Source organism: Rhinopithecus bieti, unplaced genomic scaffold, assembly GCF_001698545.2.
Source record: "Rhinopithecus bieti isolate Rb0 unplaced genomic scaffold, ASM169854v2 scaffold_70550, whole genome shotgun sequence".
Lineage (NCBI taxonomy): Eukaryota > Metazoa > Chordata > Mammalia > Primates > Cercopithecidae > Rhinopithecus > Rhinopithecus bieti.
The window spans coordinates 637,684-662,840 of NW_016826791.1; the positions used below are offsets into that span (position 1 = coordinate 637,684).

Here is a 25,157-nt window from a genome sequence, read left to right on the forward strand (position 1 = left end):
TTTTTTTTGAGACGGAGTCTGACTCTATTGCCCAGGCTGGAGTGCAGTGGCCGGATCTCAGCTCACTGCAAGCTCCGCCTCCCAGGTTTACGCCATTCTCCTGCCTCAGCCTCCGGAGTAGCTGGGACTACAGGCGCCTACCACCTCGCCTGGCTAGTTATTTGTATTTTTTAGTAGAGACGGGGTTTCACTGTGTTAGCCAGGATGGTCTCGATCTCCTGACCTCGTGATCCGCCCGTCTCGGCCTCCCAAAGTGCTGGGATTATAGGCTTGAGCCACCGCGCCTGACCAGGAATTTTCTTGAGTCTCAACATATGTTACTGTGGGTATTAGAGTGGCATGCAATATGCTTGTAAGATTTTATTATTAGAATTACAGTTGGAATAGAGCACTGAGTTTTTCTATTCCTCCTTGAGGGTTTTTGTTTTGTTTTGTTTTGTTTTGAGACAGAGTCTCACTGTGTCACCCAAGATGGAGTGCAGTGGGGTGATCTCAACTCACTGCAACCTCCACTTTCTGGGTTCAAGTGATTCTCCTGCCTCAGCCTCCCAAGTAGCTGGGACTGCAGACACGCGCCACCATGCCTGGCTAATTTTTGTATTTTTAGTAGAGGTGCGGGGGTTTTACCATGTTGGCCAGGCTGGTTTCGAACTCTTGACCTCAGCTGAGCCGCCCGCCTTGGCATCCCAAAGTGCTGGGATTACAGGTATGAGCTGCCATGCCTGGCCCTCCTTGAGCTTTAAAATGAAAGCAGTTGGCTGAGTACAGTGTGGCTCACGCCTGTAATCCTAGCACTTTGGGAGGCCAAAGCAGGTAGATTGCCTCAGCTCAGGAGTTCCAGACCAGCCTGGGCAACACGGGACATGGATGAAGCTGGAAACCATCATTCTCAGCAAAATAACATAGGAACAAAAAACCATACACTGCGTATTCTCACTTGTAAGTGGGAATTGAACAGTGAGAACATATGGACACAGGGAGGGGAACATCACACATCCGGGCCTGTCTTGGATTAGGGGCTAGGGGATGGATAGCATTAGGAGAAATACCTAATGTAGATGACGGGTTGATGGGTGCAGCAAACCACCATGGCACGTGTATACCTGTATAACAAACCAGCACATTCTGCACAAGTATCCCAGAACTTAAAGTATAATAATTTTTTAAAAACCCCAAAAAATTAGCTGGGCATAGCAGTGCTCGCCTGTAGTCCCACCTATTCAGGAGGCATAGGCAGGAGAATGGCGTGAACCTGGGAGGTGGATGTTGCAGTGAGGCAAGATGGCGCCATTGCACTCCAGCCTGGGCGACAGAGCGAGACTCCGTCTCAAAAAAAAAAAAAAGAAAGTAATGAAGAGTTTTAGATTCTTTCCAGGTAAATTAAGAGATTCAAAACTGGGTTACGAACTTCCCTCAATTCTATTATTTATGGAATTGTTTAATAGAACCTAGTTGTCTTGTTAGTTCCTACATTCCAACCATTGTTGCCATAGTTATCAGTCATGGAGGGATGAATTTAAGAAAATTATGATAGAAATAAAGCTTTTTACTGTCCTTTTGTGTATGACAAATGCTTGGCAATTTTTTGCTATATAAACCTCTTTAACTTGTTTCTGATGGTTTACTGATTCTAAAAACAACAAAAGCAATGCAGTCAAAATGCCTCAGTGCCTCTAAGAATAAGAATTAGCAATCAAAGGGCACATGTCTAAGCAATGTGTCTTATTCTAAATAAGAAAATTGACATTCCATTTTATATATCCCCAATTTCATCATTTTGCTCCTTTTTTTTCATTTAGATGCAAATAGGTTTTTTCTTAGTAGCTTCTTATTGTGAGGGTATACCCTTAAGAAATTGGTACATTTTTCCTTTAAGAGTGATAACTAATTTAGTAGAATTCCTTAGTATTGCAAATTCTTATTTGTGATGTTATATTTACTGAAGAAACCATTCTGATTAGCATTGCAAAAGTTTGGATGAAAGGGAATTAATTGCATTGGTTTAGATGATTGCTTATAATCTCCCTTAAATTTGACTTTTGTTTTAATTCCTGCAGGACTAAGGTATTAAAGCATGATTCAACTAAGAACTACTGAGATGTGATTAAACCCAGGATAAGGTTGCCATCTCAGAAATCTGTAATGATAATTAAATAATGAAAGTTTAAGAGCCTGCAGATTACATAATGCTTGTGATATTTGAATTACCTTGAACCAATTACTATGAAATAAGTAACTTTATATTTCTTTTCTAGATTTTGATGCAATTACAGATCCAATAATGAAAGCCAAAATGGTGGCCCTTAAAGGCATAAATAAAGTGATGGCACAAAACAATCTGGGCATGCCACCAATGGTGATGAGCAGGTAGGTGGAGGGGCTGATGGTTCTTACTGGGCATCTAGACATTCATGAAATCATTACTAGTTTAAAAAAACACATACAGAAAATTGAAAGCCCTTGTTTTAGGAATGAGCAATACTATTTAAGTTGTCATGGTATCAGCTCAATATGATCAGATATAAAATGCTATGCCAATGTAAGAAATTAGTGTAAGAACCAGTGTAAGAGCATTAGTCTAAAGGATGGTAAACGTAAAACATCTTAAAAAGATTTAGAAGACTGGATTTCCTGATTCCTCAAGGTATTTAAGTTTGTGCTCTTTTAAATACCTTTACAATTGTTCATGTTAATTAAGATTTTTTTCAGTTAAGACACTAAGTGATGAAGGCAACTATAAATTCAGCTCTAAAATAAAATGTTCCCAAACTGGTTTTGAATCAGAAAAATAAAGTTACAAGGAATAGATAAGAGGACAGTTGGAAGTTAAAGAGTTACAGGTTTTTGTCTTTTCTCTCTTAGGAGGAAAATAGAAATTATACATTAAATAAGACAATAGGATTTATTTCAATATCTGAATTTTTGAAATTATGCCCTCTAAGGGTTATTAACCACGGGGCACTGTTTCTTAAATTTTGATCATGGACCACCGTGAGAATTATGTGGTAATTTTTAAAAAAATGCAGATTCTTTTGCTCTACTGCAGACATACTAAATAAGAATTATCTGGAGATGGTTGCCTGTGTGTCTGTATTTTTAGCAATCTTCATGAATGAGGCTTATGTGTATTACTATATGAGAACCTCTGTCAATAAAGTAAGCATAAAGCCTCAATTTAGTCTAATTATCTTGTTGAAAACTTTTATATAAAAGAAATGTGGATGATTATAGAATTGAATATAAAATTTGCATGAATTTAAGATGTATATATTTCAAAGAGATTTGAATTCTTAACGGTATAGTTCTTTTCAATTGTTGAGATACTTTGGACATGGTTAAGAAGCATTTTTGAGATCAAAGTAGAGATAGTGGTTTCCAATGATTTTCATTATTGAGCAATACTTATTAACACTAATTGTCTATCATAGAGGTTCCTAACTGTTTTATGTCTTGAATCTTTTGGATTCCAGTAAAGCCTTTGAAATTCTCAGAATGTTTTATATGCAGAAAATTAAAACATAGTATTACAAAGGAAATGATTATACTTGAAATATAGTTATTAAAATATAATTTATAGTATATATGCTCCTTAATTAACAAATTAGCAATAAACCATAATTTAAAAGTAATGATGAATATAACTAATCTATTAGGTGCCTGCAACACTTGATAGGAAAATAATCTGTCTTCTATTGGTGATGGCCGTGGTACTGCTAATAATATTGTAGTTTCTATGTCTATTCAAAACAGAAGGAAATGCTGAGTTTTATTTAGCACTTAGGTTTTTTTTTGCTTTTGTTTTTGTTTTTGAGATGGAGTTTTGCTCTTTTTGCCCAGGATAGAGCGCAATGGCATGATCTTGGCTCACTGCAGCCTTCACCTCTGGGGTTCAAGTGATTCTCCTGCATCAGCCTCTGGAGTAGCTGGGATTACAGGCACGTGCCACCATGCCCAGCTAATTTTATATTTTAGTAGAGACGGGGTTTCACCATGTTGGCCAGGCTGGTCTTGAACTCCTGACCTCAGGTGATCCACCTGCCTCCGCCTCCCAAAGTGCTGGGATTACAGGCAGGAGCCACCGCACCTGACCAGCACTTAGTTTTAAATATGGACCTCAGAATTTGAGACCTTCCAGCATCTGATGCTCTTTCAGCATCGTGTGTCCTCCAGTTAGATACATTAGTCATGCATCAGGTAGATGGCTTTCCATTCTACTGACTGCTTTGTAGAAATGGAAGTGATAGTTCCTCCTTAGAGTAGGGTGATACGTTGAGTTAGGATGATAGACCATGTATGGCGTTTGGATTAGAAGATCATTTAGACCAGACCTGTAGCAGAGGGTAGGGTGATAGATGAATGAAAAACCTGAGTAAAAAAACTTAAAAACATATTCTATATCCTAATAGTACTTAAATAGTAACATACAGCATTTGGAATACATTTTGAAAATTGTGTGTGTATCTTGATATATTAAAGCTTTTGATAATGCCAGAGGAAATATTTTCATGTCAGCAGTAATGCTTCTGTGAAGTTTTTATTGTTTTAATTAGAATGAGTAACATTTCTCTAAATAGGTTTAACCATGCAAACTCATCTTGGCCAGTGGTCAGTTTTTGATTTGCTCTAACATTAGATATAGAAATGTATGAAAATATATGAAAATTCTTAAATTGGGAAATATCTTTTGTTTTAGAATATAAAATAGCTAAGCTGCCAATTAGTTTTTAATAAAGATTGGAATGAGAAAACATTTTCTTAGAGTTTATGTTATAAAACTAAATCAATTTATTTTTATTCTGAAGGCTAGAATTCATTTTATTGTAAGGTAGAGTGAGGCACATAATAGAGAGTAAAACCTCTAGAGTCAGCTTAGCTAGCTTCTTATTGCAGCCCTACTAGTCCTTGTGGGGAAGGTTACGGAATATCTCTGAGTCTTACTTTCATCATAAGTAACATGAGGGTGCTAAGAGCACACACCTCATAGAGTTACAGTGAGGATCACATCTGCTCAGTATGTGAAAGGTAGGGCTTTAGTGTTTTGATGAAGAAGAAATTGCCACTGCTCTTCTCTGGAAGAGAAAACTGTTAAGCACCTAATATAGTTTTTAATAAATATTAATAATTTCTAAACCCTCATAATTTGATACTTGTGTCCCCTGTTTTGACAGGTTCCCTTTTATGGGCCAGGCGGTAACTGGAACCCAGAATAGTGAAGGACAGAACCTTGGACCACAAGCCATTCCTCAGGTAACACTGCCTATAATGAGTCACTTTAGAATGCACACTTTTCTGTTTTCTAGCAAACTCATGCTTTATAGTAAGGCCCCTGCTAGAGGATAGTAGTAGGTTTGTGCAAAAGTAATTGCGGTTTTCGCCATACGCTATTTGCCAATGGCAAAAACCGCAATTACTTTTGCACCAACCTAAATAGTAGCTTTAGAAGACTGCCAAGACATATTATCAGAACAGCCAAAATAACCAAAAGACATTTTATTGCTTTTTAAACAAAAGACAAATTAAGGTTAAAAAAATTGGCTGTGATTTCTGAAAAGGATTGATATACCTAAGGGTAAAAAGTCACTTGATGGGAAAACCAAGTGCTCAGGACTCTTGGTTTTACTTTTATTTACTTATTTTAACTCCAGAAGGACATTTTCATGTCCTGCATTTTAGAATTAAACCCATTATATTTAAAATGTAAAACTTCTGTAAATACTAGAAAACGGCTGGGCTCAGTGGCTTACGCCTGTAATCCCAGTACTTTGGGGGGCTGAGATGGGCGAATTATGAGGTCAGCAGTTCGAGACCAGCCTGACCAATATAGTGAAACCCCATCTCTACTAAAAATACAAAAATTAGCCAGGCGTGGTGGCGCGCACCTATAGTCCCAGCTACTTGGGAGGCTGAGGCAGGAGAATCTCTTGAACCGAGGAGGCAGATTGCAGTGAGCCGAGATTGTGCCACTGCCCTCCAGCTTGGGTGACAGAGTGAGACTTCATCTCAAAAAAAACAAACAAAAACAAAACAAAACAAAAAAACAACTAGAAAACAATATGCTATATTTGTTTTTTCCCGTTTTTCTTCCCATCCTTGTTGAAAGATATGCTATATTCTTAAGCAGTATCTGGGGAAGTAAAACTTATGTAGTATTTTGTCAATGATTTTTTTTTTTAAAAGGGAGCTACCTACTATAGTATATGTCCTGTTTTCTTCCTTGCCCTGCCAGTTATGCTTTAGAGTTATTCTGCTGATAATTATATTCTTCTCATTATTAAAAGAGGAAACAAACCATTTGATATAATGGGAAAAGCATAGCCTTTATAGCTGAGTTTTTTAAAGAAATTCTAGTTCCACTATGAATTTACTATGCAACTTTGGGTAAATTCTTTAGCCTCTTGTTTTTTAATCTGTCAAATGTTAAAATAACTGCTTTGCAGTATTGTGAAGATTGCACACAATACATTCTGGCTGCTAGTATAGTTTATAATTATTACCTTGTATACAGCTCATGTTAAGGAGAACTTGTGACAACTGGATAAACATTTTTCAGCATTAATTTGTCAGGTAATTATCAGGGACTTGTGAGATTAATAACTGCTTGTTCAGTCACCAGGAAGAAATAAGACTTTTAACTCAAAAATAAAACTAAATACTTTTTAATTTTTTAATTTTTTTATGTTTTAGGGACAGGATCTTGCTGTGTTGCCCAGGCTGGCCTCAAACAGCTGGGCTCAAGCGATCCTACTACCTCAGCCTCCCAAGTAGCTGGGACTACAGGCGTGTGTAGAAAATAAGACTGATATTTTATTAACAGATTTTCTTTTATATTTGTGCATGTTAGAGACATTAGTTTTTTTTAATAAATAACCATGCTGTGGAGTGACATTTAGTCAATCTGGAACTTGTGTTTGATTGAAGAAGAAACCAGGTAAACTTCATCAAAAAGTGAGATTTTTTTATGTGGATCTCTAGCTTAGTGTTAGCAGTAATTGATTTGCCCTATGTTTCTGATGAATAATCCTTTACCTCAAGTGTAATTGTTTTCAGCCCAAATCTAGACAATATAATAGTTCAGAGATAGTAGTAAGAATTCAGAATTAGGTTGCCACCACTAAATTCATTCTACTTTTTATAAAAATCAAAACTTTAAAAGATATCTTAGGAAATTAAAGGGTTTTTTCTTCCATTTCTTTTTCTTTCTTTCTTTTAAAGTTTTCCCCCCCCTTTGACTGAAATGTGGAATAAACATATTTGTAAATTTTACTTATTTTAGGATGGCAGTATAACACATCAGATTTCTAGGCCTAATCCTCCAAATTTTGGTCCAGGCTTTGTCAGTAAGTATAAATCTAATAAGTTAATGTTTTTTGGGGATTGCTTGTCTGCACTCTATGTGTGCTGTTCTAAACCTGAAGTGAGTGTAGGTACACCAGTTCAAGCCCAGGTGCCCTCCTGTCTTATTAAACATCACTGCCCTATTAGGCAACTCTTCTTCAAGGCGTGTGTTTTCATTGCTTTTTTCACTGTGCATGAAGAATTATAGTTACAGAAAAGTATTTTAATACAGGAAAACCATCTTCCCCATTCTCTTCAATATTGTTGTTGCTGTTTTTGTATATAGATTGGGCACTTTACAATCTGTAGAATTAAATCACATTTTGCTCTAAGAACTGTCTTCCTAAGTGACAAGGACACTAAATGGGAAAAACAAAGGGATTATACTTAGCAGTAAGTTGGGTTAGCAGCATGGTGTAAAGGTCAGGTATGCAAGGTGCCCCTGAATCCTTTCTAGTTATTTGCAGGGGTCCCAAGGTGGTTCAGGATAGTGTTTAAAGTTCTCCCCAAACTGAACCTTTCTGAAATCTTCAGACTGTTTAGCTAACTTTTTTTTCACCATTATTTTTCATTTTGCTCACCTCTGCTCTCCTGGTTCCAGAAACCAGAAAGGCTTTCCTTGCGGTAGGTCTCATTCTACCAGAAGCAGAACTTCTGAAATCTTGTGAAAAAGCCTGTTCTTAAAAAATGCCCTTCAAATTTAGTAGACTAGATTTCAAGTTCATACATGTACTGGAACTTCTGGGTTTAGGAACAAACCCAAAGTCTGACCTTTTGCATTTCCCCCTACATTAATTGTTATTATAATTTGAATACATATTTGCATTAAAAACAAGTAAACAACTATACCAACTGGCTTTTTCTGGCTTTATTGTGCCCATTGGCTTTGGTTGGATTCTTAATGTATGACAATATTCTGTTATCATTGATGTTATTTTCAGCGAATGTCCTTCTTAGAAATGTATTTATTCATTTCTTTGTCTTGTAGTGAGTCAAAAAGGTATATTCAGAATTTCACTACATACGATGACTTTTTTTTTTCCCCTTGGACTTGGTGTCAATGAAGTAAAGTGCCCTTAAAGAATAAAGAAGAGAATATTGGTACAAAAAGAAGAGATATAACCATTTGGGGAGAATTAATGGCAGTTGTAAAAGTAGAAAATATTTTGCTTGGTTAACTCTTCCCTCCCCTTATTTTAAAAAATGTAAACTGCAAAATAATAATTACCAATGTTTTCAACTTATGGATTTCCTTTATAAGTCCTAGACTTTAAATTATTCCCTTCTAAAACATTCTGAGTTCCCTTTCTCTCCATTTAGAATATTTTTTCGTTACTAAGAAGTAGGAAAGAACTTATAAACTCAGAAAAATTAACATGGGAAGTGATTTCCTAGTCTATGCGCTAGACCTTAATGGGATATGTCTTTGTCTCTTCAAAATCTGTAAAGTTGTATTCATAAAATGCCTGTATACCTTAGTATGTAGTTTGGCTTGTGGGTTAGAGAATTTGTTTAGTAAAAAAAGAGAATTTCATTACATAAGTCTTCTGCTTTTCCAAGATTGGATTTGTAATATTTATAAGGGCTAAGTTAACCAGCATCTTAAGAATGTATATTCCTCAATTAAATATTTTTCTAAAATCTGATATTTTATTACATAATGGTCTAATATTTAGTATTGTGTTTTCAAATTTCCTATTATATGGTCATGGTGAAACTACTGCCTTACAAAATAGATTTGTGTAGCTTATGATAATGTTGGACCCTTTAGAAAATTAACACAACTGAATTTTAATTTTTCCTCAGATGATTCACAGCGTAAGCAGTATGAAGAGTGGCTCCAGGAGACCCAACAGCTGCTTCAAATGCAGCAGAAGTATCTTGAAGAACAAATTGGTGCTCATAGAAAATCTAAGAAGGCCCTCTCAGCTAAACAACGTACCGCCAAGAAAGCTGGGCGTGAATTTCCGGAGGAAGATGCAGAACAACTCAAGCATGTTACTGAACAGCAAAGCATGGTTCAGAAACAGCTAGAACAGGTAATAAATAGGTTTGCAAAATAGAAAGTACCAACAATTAATGAGTAGAATGTTTTGGTATGTCATTCATTAGTGACTTTGACTAGTGATTTTTTTTGACTAGTAGTAAATGGCATTAAAAGTACATTGCCAAGAAGTGACAGCTCTGAGACCCCTTAGGAACTGCAGCCATAACAGCTCCAATCATTTACTTAGAGTGATGGTCACAGCACATACTCAATAAATGACACAACGGAGATTGAGTCTCATAATTTCGACTTCGAAGAACTATTTTCAGACTTGGTATAGTTAGAGATGTTGTTTTTTCTGCACTAAGAAATCACTGCAAAGACCATGTTTCTATTATACATCATTGAGAGTATTCAGCTTAACTGAGGACCGAGCTCATGAGGAGATACTGGGTTTAGTTGGGAATAAGAATTGGGGCCCAGGAAGTATTTTGTTTACTTGAAGTTGATATTATTATTATTTCTTAATGGTTTGGTCTTAAAATACATTGGTATATCTTACGTGAAGGACTCATTCTAGAAAAATAAAATCCTTTTGCCATTATCTTCTGTTATAAACCAGATGTTCATCAGAATGTTCAAACTGAATAATATACTGGAAAAGAAGAAACACGTAAACATTTTATTTAAAATAAAACAATAATAGTGTACAAAATGGGTTCAGAGCCAACTCCTAGGTATATTTACCCAAGTAAATTAAAAACTTAGGTTCAGTTCAGGCACGGTGGTTCATACCTGTAGTTCCAGCACTTTGGGAGGCTGAGCTGGGTGGATCACTTGAGGTCAGGAGTTTGAGACCAGGCTGGCCAACATGGTGAAACCCTGTCTCTACTAAAAATACAAACATTAGCTAAGTATGGTGGCATGTGCCTGTAATCCCAGCTACTTGGGAGGCTGAGACAGGAGAATCCCTTGACCCAAGGAGTCAGAGGTTGTGGTGAGCCGAGCTTGTGCCACTGTACTCCAGCCTGGCAACAGAGTGAGACTCCATCTCAAAAAAAAAAAGATGTGAGTACTCTCTGTAATGAACACTGTAGGAAGCACTTCCACTTATGTTGTCTTATCTACAACTTTCTGAAGGAGTTAGTATTATCACCATTTTTTTACAAACTGATTCATTGTAGAGGTTATAAACACTGTATACATGTGGCCGGGTGTGGTGGCTCACGCCTGTCATCCCAGCACTTTGGGAAGCCAAGGCGGACGGATCACCTGAGGCCAGGAGTTCGAGACCAGTGTGGCCAACATGGTGAAACCCATCTCTACTAAAAATGCAAAAAATTATCCAGGGATGGTGGCAGGCACCTGTAATCCCAGCTGCTTGGGAGGTTGGGGCAGGAGAATTGCTTGAACCCTTGAGGTGGAGGCTGTAGTGAGCCGAGATTGCGCCATTGTACTCCAGCCTGGGCAACAAGAGTGAATGAAACTCTGTCTCAAAAAAAAAAAAAAAAAATCCCAAAAAATACCCCCACTGTACATGTTTGCTCATAACTATTAGATTAGGGATTTGGACTCAAGTGTCTTATCTTCAAACCGCAGCTACCACAATAAGGTACCAACAATAAGGTGATTATAATTCCAATTGTTTAAAACTAGGATTATTCCAGAATGAAAGTTTTCTTTTCTCTTTAAATCTACTCTCTGGGTTCATGTTTACTGTAGGTTAATATTCTTGTAAAGATATGTTTAATAAAGTTTTTTTTTTTTTTTTTTTTAGCACTTTTATTGCCTTCTGGCATATCTGTACAAGGTCTTTTGATAAGGGCCTAATTTTTGCATATCCATGGATCAAATCCTATTTAGAAGCTAATACTTGAAAAATGGGATACATCATCTATTACATAGTTGCCAAAGATCCAGTGTAATCATATTAAGATAAGCAGTCGATGGTAATGTTTTAAAAAGTATTATAAAATACCATGGGAAAGACATGGATGACCACCTTATATATCCCAGATGCTGTTAGAGGTGCTTTCTGTACTTTCTTACTACCTCACCAACCAATGGTAATTTCTCAGTTCTAACCAGTAAACTGGCCAGGAAAAATAAGAAAATAAAATAAGAAAAGAAAATAGGCATTACACAACTGTTGAAGAAGAGATTAAACACCATTATTTGCAGAAAATATTGGTTTACCTGGGGAACCCAAGAAAATACTTGGAAAAACGATTAGAACTCCTGGGTTTAGCATATTAGCATATTTGTCTAAAAATCGAATGATGTTGAAAGATACACACATCATTTTGCATTCCTTCTTTCCCTAGCTTGCTGAATGAGATGGTGAGGTCCTCTGGAACATAGATTCCATTTTGATTGATATTTGGTCTGTAGTATTGAGCACATTGGGACACAAAGGTTTTTGGAATGAATTAATTGATATTACTCAGCTGTTATATTAAGGGACTTTTGCCAGGCGTGATGGCCCGCGCCTGTAATCCCAGCACTTTGGGAGGCCGAGGCGGGCAGATCTCGAGGTCAGGAGATGGAGAGCATCCTGGCTAACGTGGTGAAACCCCGTCTCTACTAAAAATACAAAAAATTAGCCAGGCATGGTGGTGGGTGCCTATAGTCCTATCTACTCGGGAGGCTGAGGCAGGAGAATGGCATGGACCTGGGAGGTGGAGCGTGCAGTAAGCTGAGATCGTGCCACCGCATTCTAGCCTGGGCAACAGAGCGAGATTCCGTCTCAAAAAAAAAAAAAAAAAGAGACTATTTACAGACTATTCAAAATACTACCTCGGTGCTTGTATAGATTTCAGAAATTACAATTTGAGTGTTAGCCGTTAAATTGAAAGTGTTCTATAAACTTAGTCTTTTTCATCTGGGCGGGTGGTGTGATACTCATGCTGGTAATTCATCTTGTCTTAAAATGTTGTACAATTTATATATTTAAGAAATGAAATCTTAACATATTTAAATGATTCAAGTTTGAGTTAAGTCTGTTATTCTAACATTGTGTATTGATGTAATTTCTAGGACATCAAAATTAGCTGCTTGTGTAACTTTTTTTATTGTATATTTTTGATGTATAGTATAAATAGTATATATGAGTTTCACCGTAAGATTTTAATACTTATTTTACAAAACCGTTTTTGATATTTCATATGTGAAGTGCTTTTACAGATAACTTTATAAAAATCCTATTGTTAAAGAAAGATTGATAGTCATTAGTTAAGGCTCATCAGTTCAGTTTTTTTGTGACTTTTGCAGTTACCCAAGCAAAATATGTTTGCTTCTACAGGGCCAAACTGCCCTCTGTATAACCTCAACCAAAGTCATCAGCCAGTGTTTTACTTCAATACCTGTGCTGTATATAAATGAGTAATGAGGCATTTTGTTACTCCAGATTCGTAAACAACAGAAAGAACATGCTGAATTGATTGAAGATTATCGGATCAAACAGCAGCAACAGCAGCAGCAGTGTGCGATGGCCCCACCTACCATGATACCCAGTGTCCAGCCCCAGCCACCCCTAATTCCAGGTGCCACTCCACCCACCATGAGCCAACCCTCCTTTCCCATGGTGCCACAGCAGCTTCAGCACCAGCAGCACACAACAGTTATTTCTGGCCATACCAGCCCTGTTAGAATGCCTAATTTACCTGGATGGCAACCCAACACTGCTCCTGCCCACCTGCCCCTCAATCCTCCTAGAATTCAGCCCCCAATTGCCCAGTTACCAATAAAAACTTGTACACCAGCGCCAGGGACAGTCTCAAATGCAAATCCACAGACTGGACCACCACCTCGGGTAGAATTTGATGACAACAATCCCTTTAGTGAAAGTTTTCAAGAACGGGAACGTAAGGAACGTTTACGAGAACAGCAAGAGAGACAACGGATCCAACTCATGCAAGAGGTAGACAGACAAAGAGCTTTGCAGCAGAGGATGGAAATGGAGCAGCATGGCATGGTGGGCTCTGAGATAAGTAGTAGTAGGACATCTGTGTCCCAGATTCCCTTCTACAGTTCCGACTTACCTTGCGATTTTATGCAACCTCCAAGACCCCTTCAGCAGTCTCCACAACACCAACAGCAAATGGGACAGGTTTTACAGCAACAGAATATACAACAAGGATCGATTAATTCACCCTCCACCCAAACTTTCATGCAGACTAATGAGCGAAGGCAGGTAGGACCTCCTTCATTTGTTCCTGATTCACCATCAATCCCTGTTGGAAGCCCAAATTTTTCTTCTGTTAAGCAGGGACATGGAAATCTTTCTGGGACCAGCTTCCAACAGTCTCCAGTGAGGCCTTCTTTTACACCTGCTTTACCAGCAGCACCTCCAGTAGCTAATAGCAGTCTCCCATGTGGCCAAGATTCTACTATAACCCATGGACACAGTTACCCGGCATCAACCCAATCACTCATTCAGTTGTATTCTGATATAATCCCAGAGGAAAAAGGGAAAAAGAAAAGAACAAGAAAAAAGAAAAGAGATGATGATGCAGAATCCACCAAGGCTCCATCAACTCCCCATTCAGATATAACTGCTCCACCGACTCCAAGCATCTCAGAAACTACCTCTACTCCTGCAGTGAGCACACCCAGTGAGCTTCCTCAACAGGCCGACCAAGAGTCGGTGGAACCAGTCGGCCCATCCACTCCCAGTATGGCAGCAGGCCAGCTATGTACAGAAGTAGAGAACAAACTGCCCAATAGTGATTTCTCACAAGCAGCTCCAAATCAACAGACTTATGCAAATTCAGAAGTAGATAAGCTCTCCATGGAAACCCCTGCCAAAACAGAAGAGATAAAACTGGAAAAGCCTGAGACAGAGTCATGCCCGGGCCAAGAGGAGCCTAAATTGGAGGAACAGAGTGGTAGTAAGGTAGAAGGAAATGCTGTAGCCTGTCCTGTCTCCTCAGCACAGAGTCCTCCCCATTCTGTTGGGGCCCCTGCTGCCAAAGGAGACTCAGGGAATGAACTTCTGAAACACTTGTTGAAAAATAAAAAGTCATCTTCTCTTTTGAATCAAAAACCTGAGGGCAATATTTGTTCAGAAGATGACTGTACAAAGGATAATAAACTAGCTGAGAAGCAGAACCCAGCTGAAGGACTGGTAAGTGTAAATGATAAAAATGACAACTTTTTTCTTTTGTTTTAAATTATACTTATAGCAGATTAGTACCAACAACTATATTTCCACATTATTCTACAACCTTTTTATTCTAAAGGACCGTTTCTTATTTTATCTTTTCTACCTCTCTGGAACCCATGTTTTTACTTATATCTAAACTATATTAAATAATAATTTGTTTACTGTTTTTTAAAAAGCAAAGGCATGTATGGCATTTCATATGTAACGTGATGTGTAGCAACTGGTTGATATGACTAAAGCAAAGTAAGTAAATGTCTATGTACTTTATTGTAAATAAGTGATTAATTTCCATTAACCTCTTTAAAATATAGAGGATAGCCCATGCACCCCTATGAATACCCTTGGCACTCTTAGGGATACCACACTGGGAACCTATTGTGTTACAGTGTTATATTGATACTTAATGTAATGTTACATGTAGATACTATTTTGTAGTTTTCCATGTATCAATTTTCTATCAGTTTTAAGTTATTAACATTGAATTTGCTTTTTTTTTTAAATTTCTATGAAGAGGTAACTCGTAAATATACCTTTACAAGAATCCCTCCCCTTTATTTCAGTTAACTTAATTAAGATATTTCCAAAACTGGAGTTTCTGAGTCATGGGAATTGGTCTGTTGAATAGCTCTTGCCTGTTTATCTTTCAGAACGTATAGTGCCATTACCAGTGCATTTATAAAGCTGTCCCTAGAGAGCTTCTCAAATTGGATTTTATTTTCATATTTTAATTAAGGGTGGAGTAGTATATTTAGTTGTCCAGTTTTTTCATTTTAAGATTGTTAATGAAGCTCGTCTTTTTTGCAAGTGTTGCTCTTTTTCTTGCCTTTGACCATTCAGTAAAGATTGAGTGTTGACTTAATAGACCTGTGTAATTATTGTAAATTTTAGCAGTTATGCTTTTACAGTTATTTGTCACCAGTAAATATAGCCAACTCTCCAGCACAGTTCCCATCCACTTTCTCTAAGACATCTTATACCCGGAGGAGTATTGAATAACTTGCAGTCTTCTGTCTTTTTACCCTTCTATGTGTACCACATGCTGCTGCTTCTGCCTCTTCTGTTCTCCTTTCTTATATATGTCTGGCCAATATATTTTTATCTTTTAAAACACAGTTCTTGAATCATCTTTTTCCAGATACCTTTCTCACCTCTTCCAATCTCAAGTATGTGTTGATGCCCATGTTCTCACATAGCAATTTCTGTTGTACCATTTAACATTATTTAAATAGCTCCTTGAAGGATGTAGACTACATTTTGAGCATGTTTATATTAAAGTTCGTGCTGTATAAGAATGTGTAATGCTATGGGGAACAACCACATGTCAAGTTTAAAAATGTAGGCCCCCCCAATTAAAGTGTGATTTAAATAAATAAGTATATATGTATGTATATAGTTATTTAAGTCTATATATATACACATAGGTAATTAAGAAATTTTTAGGTTCTTGCCCCTCAAAGTGCAGTCCTTGGGGATCCGCAGCATCCACATCGGGTGGGAGCTTTGTAACATGCAGTCTCCCGCCACAGACCTGCTTCTCAGAACGTGAGACTTAGCAAGATCCCCAGGTGACTCCTGTGCATCTGAAGGTGGAGAAGTACTGCTGTAGGCTGGTGATTCTCAAAGCTAAAGTGTGAGGATCATCAGCAGCGCTTGTTAAACCAAGATTGCTGGGCTCCAGCATTTCTGATTCTGTTGGTGTGGGTGGGACCAGATAATCTGCGTTTCTAAACCAGTTCTAGATGCTGCTTCCGCCCTGGAGACTCCCCTTGAGAGCCACAGAACTAGCCTGGAGATGAGTAGTCTGAGCCTGCTTTCGCCTCCCTCCATGAGCTAAGAATGGCTTTTACATTTTTAAATGGTTGAAAAAAAGCTTAACGAAGACTAGTATTTTGTGACACATAAAAATTACACAAAATTCAGACGTGTCCATGAATTTTAAGTTTTCTTTGAACACAGCCAAGCTCATTTTTGTATGAATTGTTTATAGCTGCTTTTGAAGTACAAGGGCAGAGTTGAGTAATTATACCAGGGGCTATATGGCCTACAAAGGCTTACGGTATTTACCATCTGGCTCTTTACATAAAAATGTTGCCATCCATGCGCTAAACTATTTAGAATATAACTGGAAACTAATTTTCAGAACCCTCAAAGATTCAATGCAGAATTCGTTACAGTAAGTTCAGCTACTATAATTGTCTATAGCAAAGGATTGCTGTTAAATTTAGAAATAATGGAGCCTGAAAATATTCCTGTATTTTAAGGTATTGATAGAACTACCCTTAAAGGCCTTTTCAGGGCTTGGCTTATTCTCACTTTGTAATGATAAATGTAAAGAAGAGGTTTATTTGTTATCATCTAGGTTCTCTCCCATTGACTTTAAGTGTGTGGCCATTATTTTTCAGTCAAATATAGTTGTGAACTAATTTGAAGAAACGCTGTTTTTTCTTTTTATTGTTGTGTGGTGCTGTCTGTTCTCTCACCTAAGATGCATAGGCTATAAAGCTTTTCTGGAGCCTGTGAATTGTTTCAGCATACCTCGTATTTCACTAGTTCCTAAGGGGAACCAAAAATAACTCACCAAGACCACTATGCAGAGGCTCCTACAGCCATCTACAAGCATCTCCTTCCCTTCTGGAGTCAGTAAGCAGGAATAAGGGGCTCCAGCCCCGGGGAGGTCAGCATGAGGGGTAATGCTTTGCCAGAAAGGGCTATGGCCTTACTAATGAGTTCTGCTCTTTCCTCAAGCTTTGCAGCTTACTGATTTCCATACTTGAGAATAATGTTTGAAGAAAAGGATGATATTTTCGGAAAACCAGCATTTGACACCACTCTATCTTCCCTCCTTATTTAATTTTTAGTGGCATGTTAGGATGGTGCGTCATAGCTTGGCATTGAAGTAGCATGAACTAAAAACCAAATGTGCAGATTGTTCACTTATTTTTTACCCTTTCCAATTACATTAGCAAACTTTGGGGGCTCAAATGCAAGGTGGTTTTGGATGTGGCAACCAGTTGCCAAAAACAGATGGAGGAAGTGAAACCAAGAAACAGCGAAGCAAACGGACTCAGAAGACGGGTGAGAAAGCAGCACCTCGCTCAAAGAAGAGGAAAAAGGACGAAGAGGAGAAACAAGCTATGTACTCCAGCACCGATACGTTTACCCACTTGAAACAGGTGAGGTTGAGTCATTTAGAGCAGCCCCTTTAAAAAGTCAAGGATATAGGCCGGGCGCAGGTGGCTCATGCCTGTAATCCCAGCACTTTGGGAGACTGAGGCAGTTGGATCGCTTGAGGCATGAATTCGAGACCAACATGGCGAAACCCCATCTCTACTAAAAATACAAACGTTTACTGGGCGTCGTGGCTCACGCCTATAATCCCAGCTACTTGGAAGGCTGAGGCAGGAGAATTGCTTGAGCCTGGGAGGCAGAGGTTGCGGTGAGCCGAGATTGTGCCACTGCACTCCAGCCTGGGGGACAGAATGAGAGTCTGTCTCCAAAAAAAAAAAAAAAAATTTCAAGGACATGAGAGATCAAATGCTAAAAGACATCTGAACAAGGAACCTAGTAGACTGTTTCCAAGCAGAATTGCACCGTATCCTATTGGCACCTGAAATTTACGGTAATACAAATAGATTGATAGGTGATAGTCAAGATTTTCTTACGTTCATAAGGAGTAGCCTCAGTACCCAGAAAAATCTGTCCTCAGTACTTTGTTGTGACTCTGGATCCAAAGAAATACATTGTAATTCTATTCTTACACCTCTGTAGTTGTCACAGAAGGTGGGAGACAGTCGCTAACAGTGCTGTTGGTGGTACTCAGCCTCGGTTTATGCCCCCCGTTCTTGCTGAGCAAAGATAAGAAATGTGTTTTTCTTGTTAGACACCTGGCAGCGTCCATTTAGTACAAAGCTTATTTTTAAGTCTCAAAGGTCTGTAGTCTGTCTCACTTATTGCAGCATTTTGATACTTGAAAATTTTAAGTCTCATTTTTCTGAAGCCTTATTAAGCAAAGTTGCTTCGGGTCTTAGAAAGTTGAGCTACACTGAGTCCCTTTTATCATGTACATTACTCTTAAATGTGTTTTTTAATAGCAGCTCTCTCTGCTCCCTCTAATGGAACCAATCATTGGAGTGAACTTTGCGCACTTTCTTCCTTATGGCAGTGGCCAATTTAATAGTGGGAATCGACTTCTAGGAACTTTTGGCAGTGCTACCCTGGAAGGGGTTTCGGACTACTATTCTCAGTTGATCTACAAGGTATGTTTCTCTGCCAAGGTGTTGTCTTGTTTCATCTTTGGGTAACATGTCAGAATTGATAGAGCTTGTCTTGTTTTTGTATCTAGTTTACATCTACTCTTCCAAGTTTTATTAAAACAAGTTCAGCTACAGGGTTACAATTTTACCTGAAGTATTTCTAGCATAAACATTTGAAATTTTTTTATAGGTAAGAATACAAATTGCAAGAAATATCTATTATGTACTTCCATGGTAATGGAAATCTTATTTCCTTATAACCTTTATTAACTCCTAAAATGAATTCAAAATCATTATAAATGGTGGGGATTTTAAAAGCAGTTAGTATTTTACCTTGAAAAATGAAATTAAACAATTTTAAATGTATCTCATCTAATGATTTAGGTATTACACCTAATTCCTAGACTATTGTAGGTTTATTTTATTTTATTTTTTTATTTTTGAGACAGGGTCTTGCTCTGTCACCCAGGCCAGATTGCAGTGGTGCAATCTCAGCTCACTGCAATCTCTGCCTCCCAAATTCAACCAATTCTAGTGCCTCAACCTACCAAGTAGCTGGGACTACAGGCATGCACCACCACGCCCTGAGGTCAGGGCTGCAGTGAGCATGATCGCACCACTGCCCTCCAGCTTGGGTGACAGAGCAAGTCTCTGTCTCCAAAAAAAAATAAAAACCTATCTTAACTCTTACAAGTGTCTTTTCTTCTGGCATAAGCTGTTCTCCAACCTTACTTTATCATCCTCATGAAATTCTTTATCTTTGCAAAATTTGTAATTTCACCTTGCACTTGATTGGCATGGTGTTACTGGTAGATTCCAAGTCTCTCCTTGAGAAACCAATCAGTAAATGACAACTGTAAAGCTGGGAGAGGTGTCTGAAGAGGAACTACATTAATGATTTTGTTACTTTAGTATTACTACTGTTGCTTCTTTTAAAGGTCTTAGTCAATCCAGATTCTCATATCTCAGATGTGAGTTGTATTACAAGTTTAAGACCAGAAATTCTTAAGTTTTTCGTAGAACTGGGACGTATCTTAATGATAACTTAAAGGAAATTTTGATAATTTTTTGCAACTTTATCGATTGCATTTTAAAGTTATCCTTCACTAGCTATAACCATGAAACTTGAAGAATTGCATAAATAAAGTCAGGTATAAAGGAAATTAGCTTCTTAATTTCAGAGCTTAAGTAGTCAAGTTGGATAAAGTAAGCAAGTTGATATGTCCATAAAATCACGAGAATCTGTTCCACTAAGAAGCCTCCTGGCCTTGTATGTATTATTTTTCTTGGTGTGCAAGGTACCTCTTGATTACATTTCTGTAGCCTTGCTTCTATGTGCATAAAATTCACAGAACTAAGTTTTAGCAAGGTCATTGCATATTTGCTCAGTAGCATGTAATTTAAATTTTTTGGTCTCCTGCAGCAGAATAATTTAAGTAATCCTCCAACACCCCCTGCCTCTCTTCCTCCTACACCACCTCCTATGGCTTGTCAGAAGATGGCCAATGGTTTTGCAACAACTGAAGAACTTGCTGGAAAAGCTGGAGTGTTAGTGAGCCACGAAGGTATGATTATAGCTTCCAAATTTCACACCTCGGAGAAGTGTACCTCTGCCAGTTGTGTATTGTGAAATGGCAATATAATTGTAAAGTTCTACCTATTTATCAATGTTGACTAAATGTATTTATGGTTTTGTGTTTTTGCTTTTCCAGTTACCAAAACTCTAGGACCTAAACCATTTCAGCTGCCCTTCAGACCCCAGGATGACTTGTTGGCCCGAGCTCTTGCTCAGGGCCCCAAGACAGTTGATGTGCCAGCCTCCCTCCCAACACCACCTCACAACAATCAGGAAGAATTAAGGTACAGGTTATTTTTTTCTCAAATAATTCTTAATTATTTCTTTTTTAAAAAAAGTATATATGTGGCATAATGTCTTTAGGAATAGCATGTAAAAACATTTGAGGAGTAAAATTTGGTGAATCTTCAGGATTTAAAGTTTATAAGACATTGTTACCATTAAACATAAGTAGTTTGCATTTTTTTAAGCTTACATCATATAGAGAGTTACATGACAATAATCTAATAGACATTAAGGCAATGGAAAATCTCCATGCAGCATATTTCAGAGATCATTGTCCTTTAAAGGCTATTAATGCGATTTACTGTTGTTTGTAGGTGTCTAAAATGAAAGAGCAGAAGTTGCTGATATCAGAGAATGCTGTTGTGGGAGAGAGTTGAAGAACTGATATCAGAGAATGCTGTTGTGGGAGAGAGTTGAACTGATATCAGAGAATGCTGTTGTGGGAGAGAGTTGAACTGATATCAGAGAATGCTGTTGTGGGAGAGAGTTGAACTGATATCAGAGAATGCTGTTGTGGGAGAGAGTTGAACTGATATCAGAGAATGCTGTTGTGGGAGAGAGTTGAACTGATATCAGAGAATGCTGTTGTGGGAGAGAGTTGAACTGATATCAGAGAATGCTGTTGTGGGAGAGAGTTGAACTGATATCAGAGAATGCTGTTGTGGGAGAGAGTTGAACTGATATCAGAGAATGCTGTTGTGGGAGAGAGTTGAACTGATATCAGAGAATGCTGTTGTGGGAGAGAGTTGAACTGATATCAGAGAATGCTGTTGTGGGAGAGAGTTGAACTGATATCAGAGAATGCTGTTGTGGGAGAGAGTTGAACTGATATCAGAGAATGCTGTTGTGGGAGAGAGTTGAACTGATATCAGAGAATGCTGTTGTGGGAGAGAGTTGAACTGATATCAGAGAATGCTGTTGTGGGAGAGAGTTGAACTGATATCAGAGAATGCTGTTGTGGGAGAGAGTTGAACTGATATCAGAGAATGCTGTTGTGGGAGAGAGTTGAACTGATATCAGAGAATGCTGTTGTGGGAGAGAGTTGAAGAACTGATATCAGAGAATGCTGTTGTGGGAGAGAGTTGAAGAACTGATATCAGAGAATGCTGTTGTGGGAGAGAGTTGAACTGATATCAGAGAATGCTGTTGTGGGAGAGAGTTGAAGAACTGTCTGGGGTTTAACCTCTTTGTGTCAGTTCTTTAACTGTAAGATTCTCATTGGGGAGAATCAAGTTCCCTTAGTAGATAATTGCTGCCCAACTCTTTAGGTCCAGAGGATTCTTACGACATCATCAAATAATTCTCTCTTCCTTGGAAAATCTGCCCACTACCCTCTATTTGATCAGACATTTATTTAACCTAAGTCCCTACTTTATTAATGGGGAAACTGTGGACCAAAGTGGAGAATAATCTGTCCAGATTGAGGATCCAGGTCCCCTTTCTACTGTACCTCAGCAGGTCAGCCTTTCTTGGGTCTCCTGCGTGACAGCAACTTCTCTGCATGAGGAGTAGGAGACAGCAGCTCCACAGGGTTGTTCTGTGACTCTTAGTCTGAGACCTCACAATTGCCCTGGTAGACTCGAACTTGAACTCAGTAGGAGGGACCAGTCTTTTGTTTTTCTCACCTCACTTAAATCAGTTAAGAAAAATAAGGGCCGATGAAGTCAATGGCCAAGCTTTCTCCCATCTTGCCGGTGTAAAGAGCAGCAGTAGGACGGCTGTTTTCCCAGTCAGGTGTGTGCAGTAGGATGGCTGTTTTCCCAGTCAGGTGTGTGCAGTAGGATGGCTGTTTTCCTGGTCAGGTGTGTGCAGTAGGACGGCTGTTTTCCTGGTCAGGTGTGTGCAGTAGGACGGCTGTTTTCCTGGTCAGGCGTGTGCAGTAGGACGGCTGATTTCCCGGTCAGGTGTGTGCAGTAGGATGGCTGTTTTCACGGTCAGGTGTGTGCAGTAGGACGGCTGTTTTCCTGGTCAGGCGTGTGCAGTAGGACGGCTGATTTCCTGGTCAGGTGTGTGCAGGTAGGACGGCTGTTTTCCCGGTCAGGTGTGTGCAGTAGGACGGCTGTTTTCCCGGTCACATGTGCGCAGTAGGACGGCTGTTTTCCTGGTCAGGCGTGTGCAGTAGGATGGCTGTTTTCCCGGTCCGGTGTGTGCAGGTGTGACCATTGCATATGTGCTTGGACTGCTGTTTCCTTTTTAAAATCTTTTTAAAGTCTTCCTTTTTTGTTAAATCCAACCAGCAGCTCTTTCCTTTTCAAGCTACAGGAGTGCTGCCCTAGGCTCAACGACCTGGGATTTTGAAAAGGTGCTTTGATGCTTTCTATGTTATATGCTAATCAGAACATCTTCCTCTTTGGCAGGTCTTCAAACTTTGGTGCTGAAGCTTTGGTTAAAAGGAAGCATACCATTTAGATTATTTTGTAGCTAAATATTGTTCTTGTATTTTCTTCCCAGTGTGACTCTGAGCTGATTCATTTGCTGTGCATCGTATAGGTGCTGCTGCCAGAGTGTCCTTACAGCTGTACTCATAGATGTCAGCAGGGTTGGCACAGGAAGCCCCCACGGGTGGATTTGCACACTTTGATGGTGTGTTTATTTTTTTCAGGATACAGGATCACTGTGGTGATCGAGATACTCCTGACAGTTTTGTTCCCTCGTCCTCTCCTGAGAGTGTGGTTGGGGTAGAAGTGAGCAGGTACCCAGATCTGTCATTGGTCAAGGAGGAGCCTCCAGAACCGGTGCCATCCCCCATCATTCCAATTCTTCCTAGCACGGCTGGGAAAAGTAAGAAAAACACTTCACCTTACTATTTCCCTTTACACTATGCCAATTTACCAATGTAAATATTTTGACTTTGAAAATCCATTATTAACACTTTTTTCCTTTTTTTCCTCTCTTTTTTAAGGTTCCGAATCAAGAAGGAATGACATCAAAACTGAGCCAGGCACTTTATATTTTGCATCACCTTTTGGTTCTTCCCCAAATGGTCCCAGATCGGGTCTTATATCTGTAGCAATTACTCTGCATCCTACAGCTGCTGAGGTAAAAGATTAAATGACTTCTTAAACAGTATGTCCCCAATTTTAAAAGATGGGTCAGGTGTCTACCGTGAAACACACACAACAGGATCACTGAGGATGAAGGGTCAGAGAGCAGGGCTGATGCTCACTGCAGACCTCCCACCTGCCTTTGAGTGCCATCCTTTGTCACTGAATTGGTCTCAGCCTACGTCAAGTAAAAAGGGAAATTAGAGCTCACATTTTCTTATTAAAGGACGTATACTTCAGAGAACTCTTTTTTTTTTTTTTAATAGAGACACGGTCTCCCTCTGTTACCCAGGCTGGAGTGCAGTGGCACAGTCATAGATCACTGCAGCCTCAAACTTCCTGGGCTGAAGTCCTCCTTCTGCTTTAGCCTCTTCAGTAGCTAGGATTACAAGTGTGAGCCGTCATGTCCAGCTCAGAGAAAAACTTCTTTATAACCTTTAACAGAGAAGAAAATTAATGAAAAGAACTTTATCAACAATAACAGTTTTGCAGAAGCAATAGAAATGTTCCTCAAGTAGCATCTGCTTGTATCAGACACTAGTAATTTGCTGAGGATTTTTTATTTTTTTAACTCTGAATTCTGTGAAGACATTTCAGTAGAGACCAAACTAAAGTCCAGTGATGTGGTATTTTGGTTATCAACAAAATACAGCAATAGCAAGACCTTTGTCTGTTCTTACGGGTTGTATCACGTTTGGCCAGAGCTGGAGGGAAGCCCCTGGAAGTAAGCTTTCTGACCACCTGTGGGAACTGACGGGCCTGTCAGATGTTACAATACCTAAAATAGTTTAATGTGTTCCTAGATATTTAATGTTAATTGGAATCCCTTTATGAGGATTTCTGTGCATAAATTTTGTTTTTTTTGGATATTGGTTCATTGGAGCTGATTTTTTTCCTGAGACTCTTTGAGTCTAAATAAAATTTGTTGGATTTTCTTAGAATCTATGTATCATGCAAAGAGGATTTATCCTAAGTGTGTATTTTTCTTCAGTGGTTCACTGTTGCCTTCTGGGTGAATAACACAGCATTTGCATTTGGTTTTAGAACATTAGTAGTGTTGTGGCTGCGTTTTCCGACCTTCTTCACGTCCGAATCCCTAACAGCTATGAGGTTAGCAATGCTCCAGATGTCCCATCCATGGGTTTGGTCAGTAGCCACAGAATCAACCCGGGTTTGGAGTATCGACAGCATTTACTTCTCCGTGGGCCTCCGCCAGGATCTGCAAACCCTCCCAGATTAGTGAGCTCTTACCGGCTGAAGCAGCCTAATGTACCATTTCCTCCAACAAGCAATGGTGAGCTAATGAGCTTTTTGTTAACCCCATATCCATTCCTGATTCAAAAGTTAAGCTTACTCTTTTGAGATATTGATTATCTTTTAACTATGGACAGGTAACATGCTGGTGTGTAGTCCTCGGTGAACTCACCATGTGTGGGTGTTCTGTTTTCTGTGATGTGATTTGACTTCTGGTGCTTTGGCCTGTGTATTCTGTCATGCTGTCACCATGTGGGTG

The 25,157-nt window shown here is 38.8% G+C and overlaps 1 protein-coding gene across 5 annotated transcripts in view; it reads left to right on the top strand.

The window, feature by feature from the left end:
- Positions 1-25,157, top strand: part of KMT2C (lysine methyltransferase 2C) — a 233,321-nt gene that overhangs the window by 190,856 nt on the left and 17,308 nt on the right. For 4 of the 5 annotated variants that reach the window (XM_017863662.1, XM_017863658.1, XM_017863659.1 and 1 more), the window contains 12 exons: positions 2,256-2,367; positions 5,169-5,247; positions 7,274-7,337; positions 9,142-9,374; positions 12,729-14,447; positions 17,450-17,659; positions 18,578-18,742; positions 20,163-20,304; positions 20,452-20,599; positions 23,203-23,381; positions 23,503-23,639; positions 24,689-24,938. In XM_017863662.1, the coding sequence (XP_017719151.1) occupies positions 2,256-2,367; positions 5,169-5,247; positions 7,274-7,337; positions 9,142-9,374; positions 12,729-14,447; positions 17,450-17,659; positions 18,578-18,742; positions 20,163-20,304; positions 20,452-20,599; positions 23,203-23,381; positions 23,503-23,639; positions 24,689-24,938 (3,438 nt within the window). The remainder of the gene's footprint in view (positions 1-2,255; positions 2,368-5,168; positions 5,248-7,273; positions 7,338-9,141; positions 9,375-12,728; positions 14,448-17,449; positions 17,660-18,577; positions 18,743-20,162; positions 20,305-20,451; positions 20,600-23,202; positions 23,382-23,502; positions 23,640-24,688; positions 24,939-25,157) is intronic. The other variant, XM_017863661.1, reaches the window with a different exon arrangement.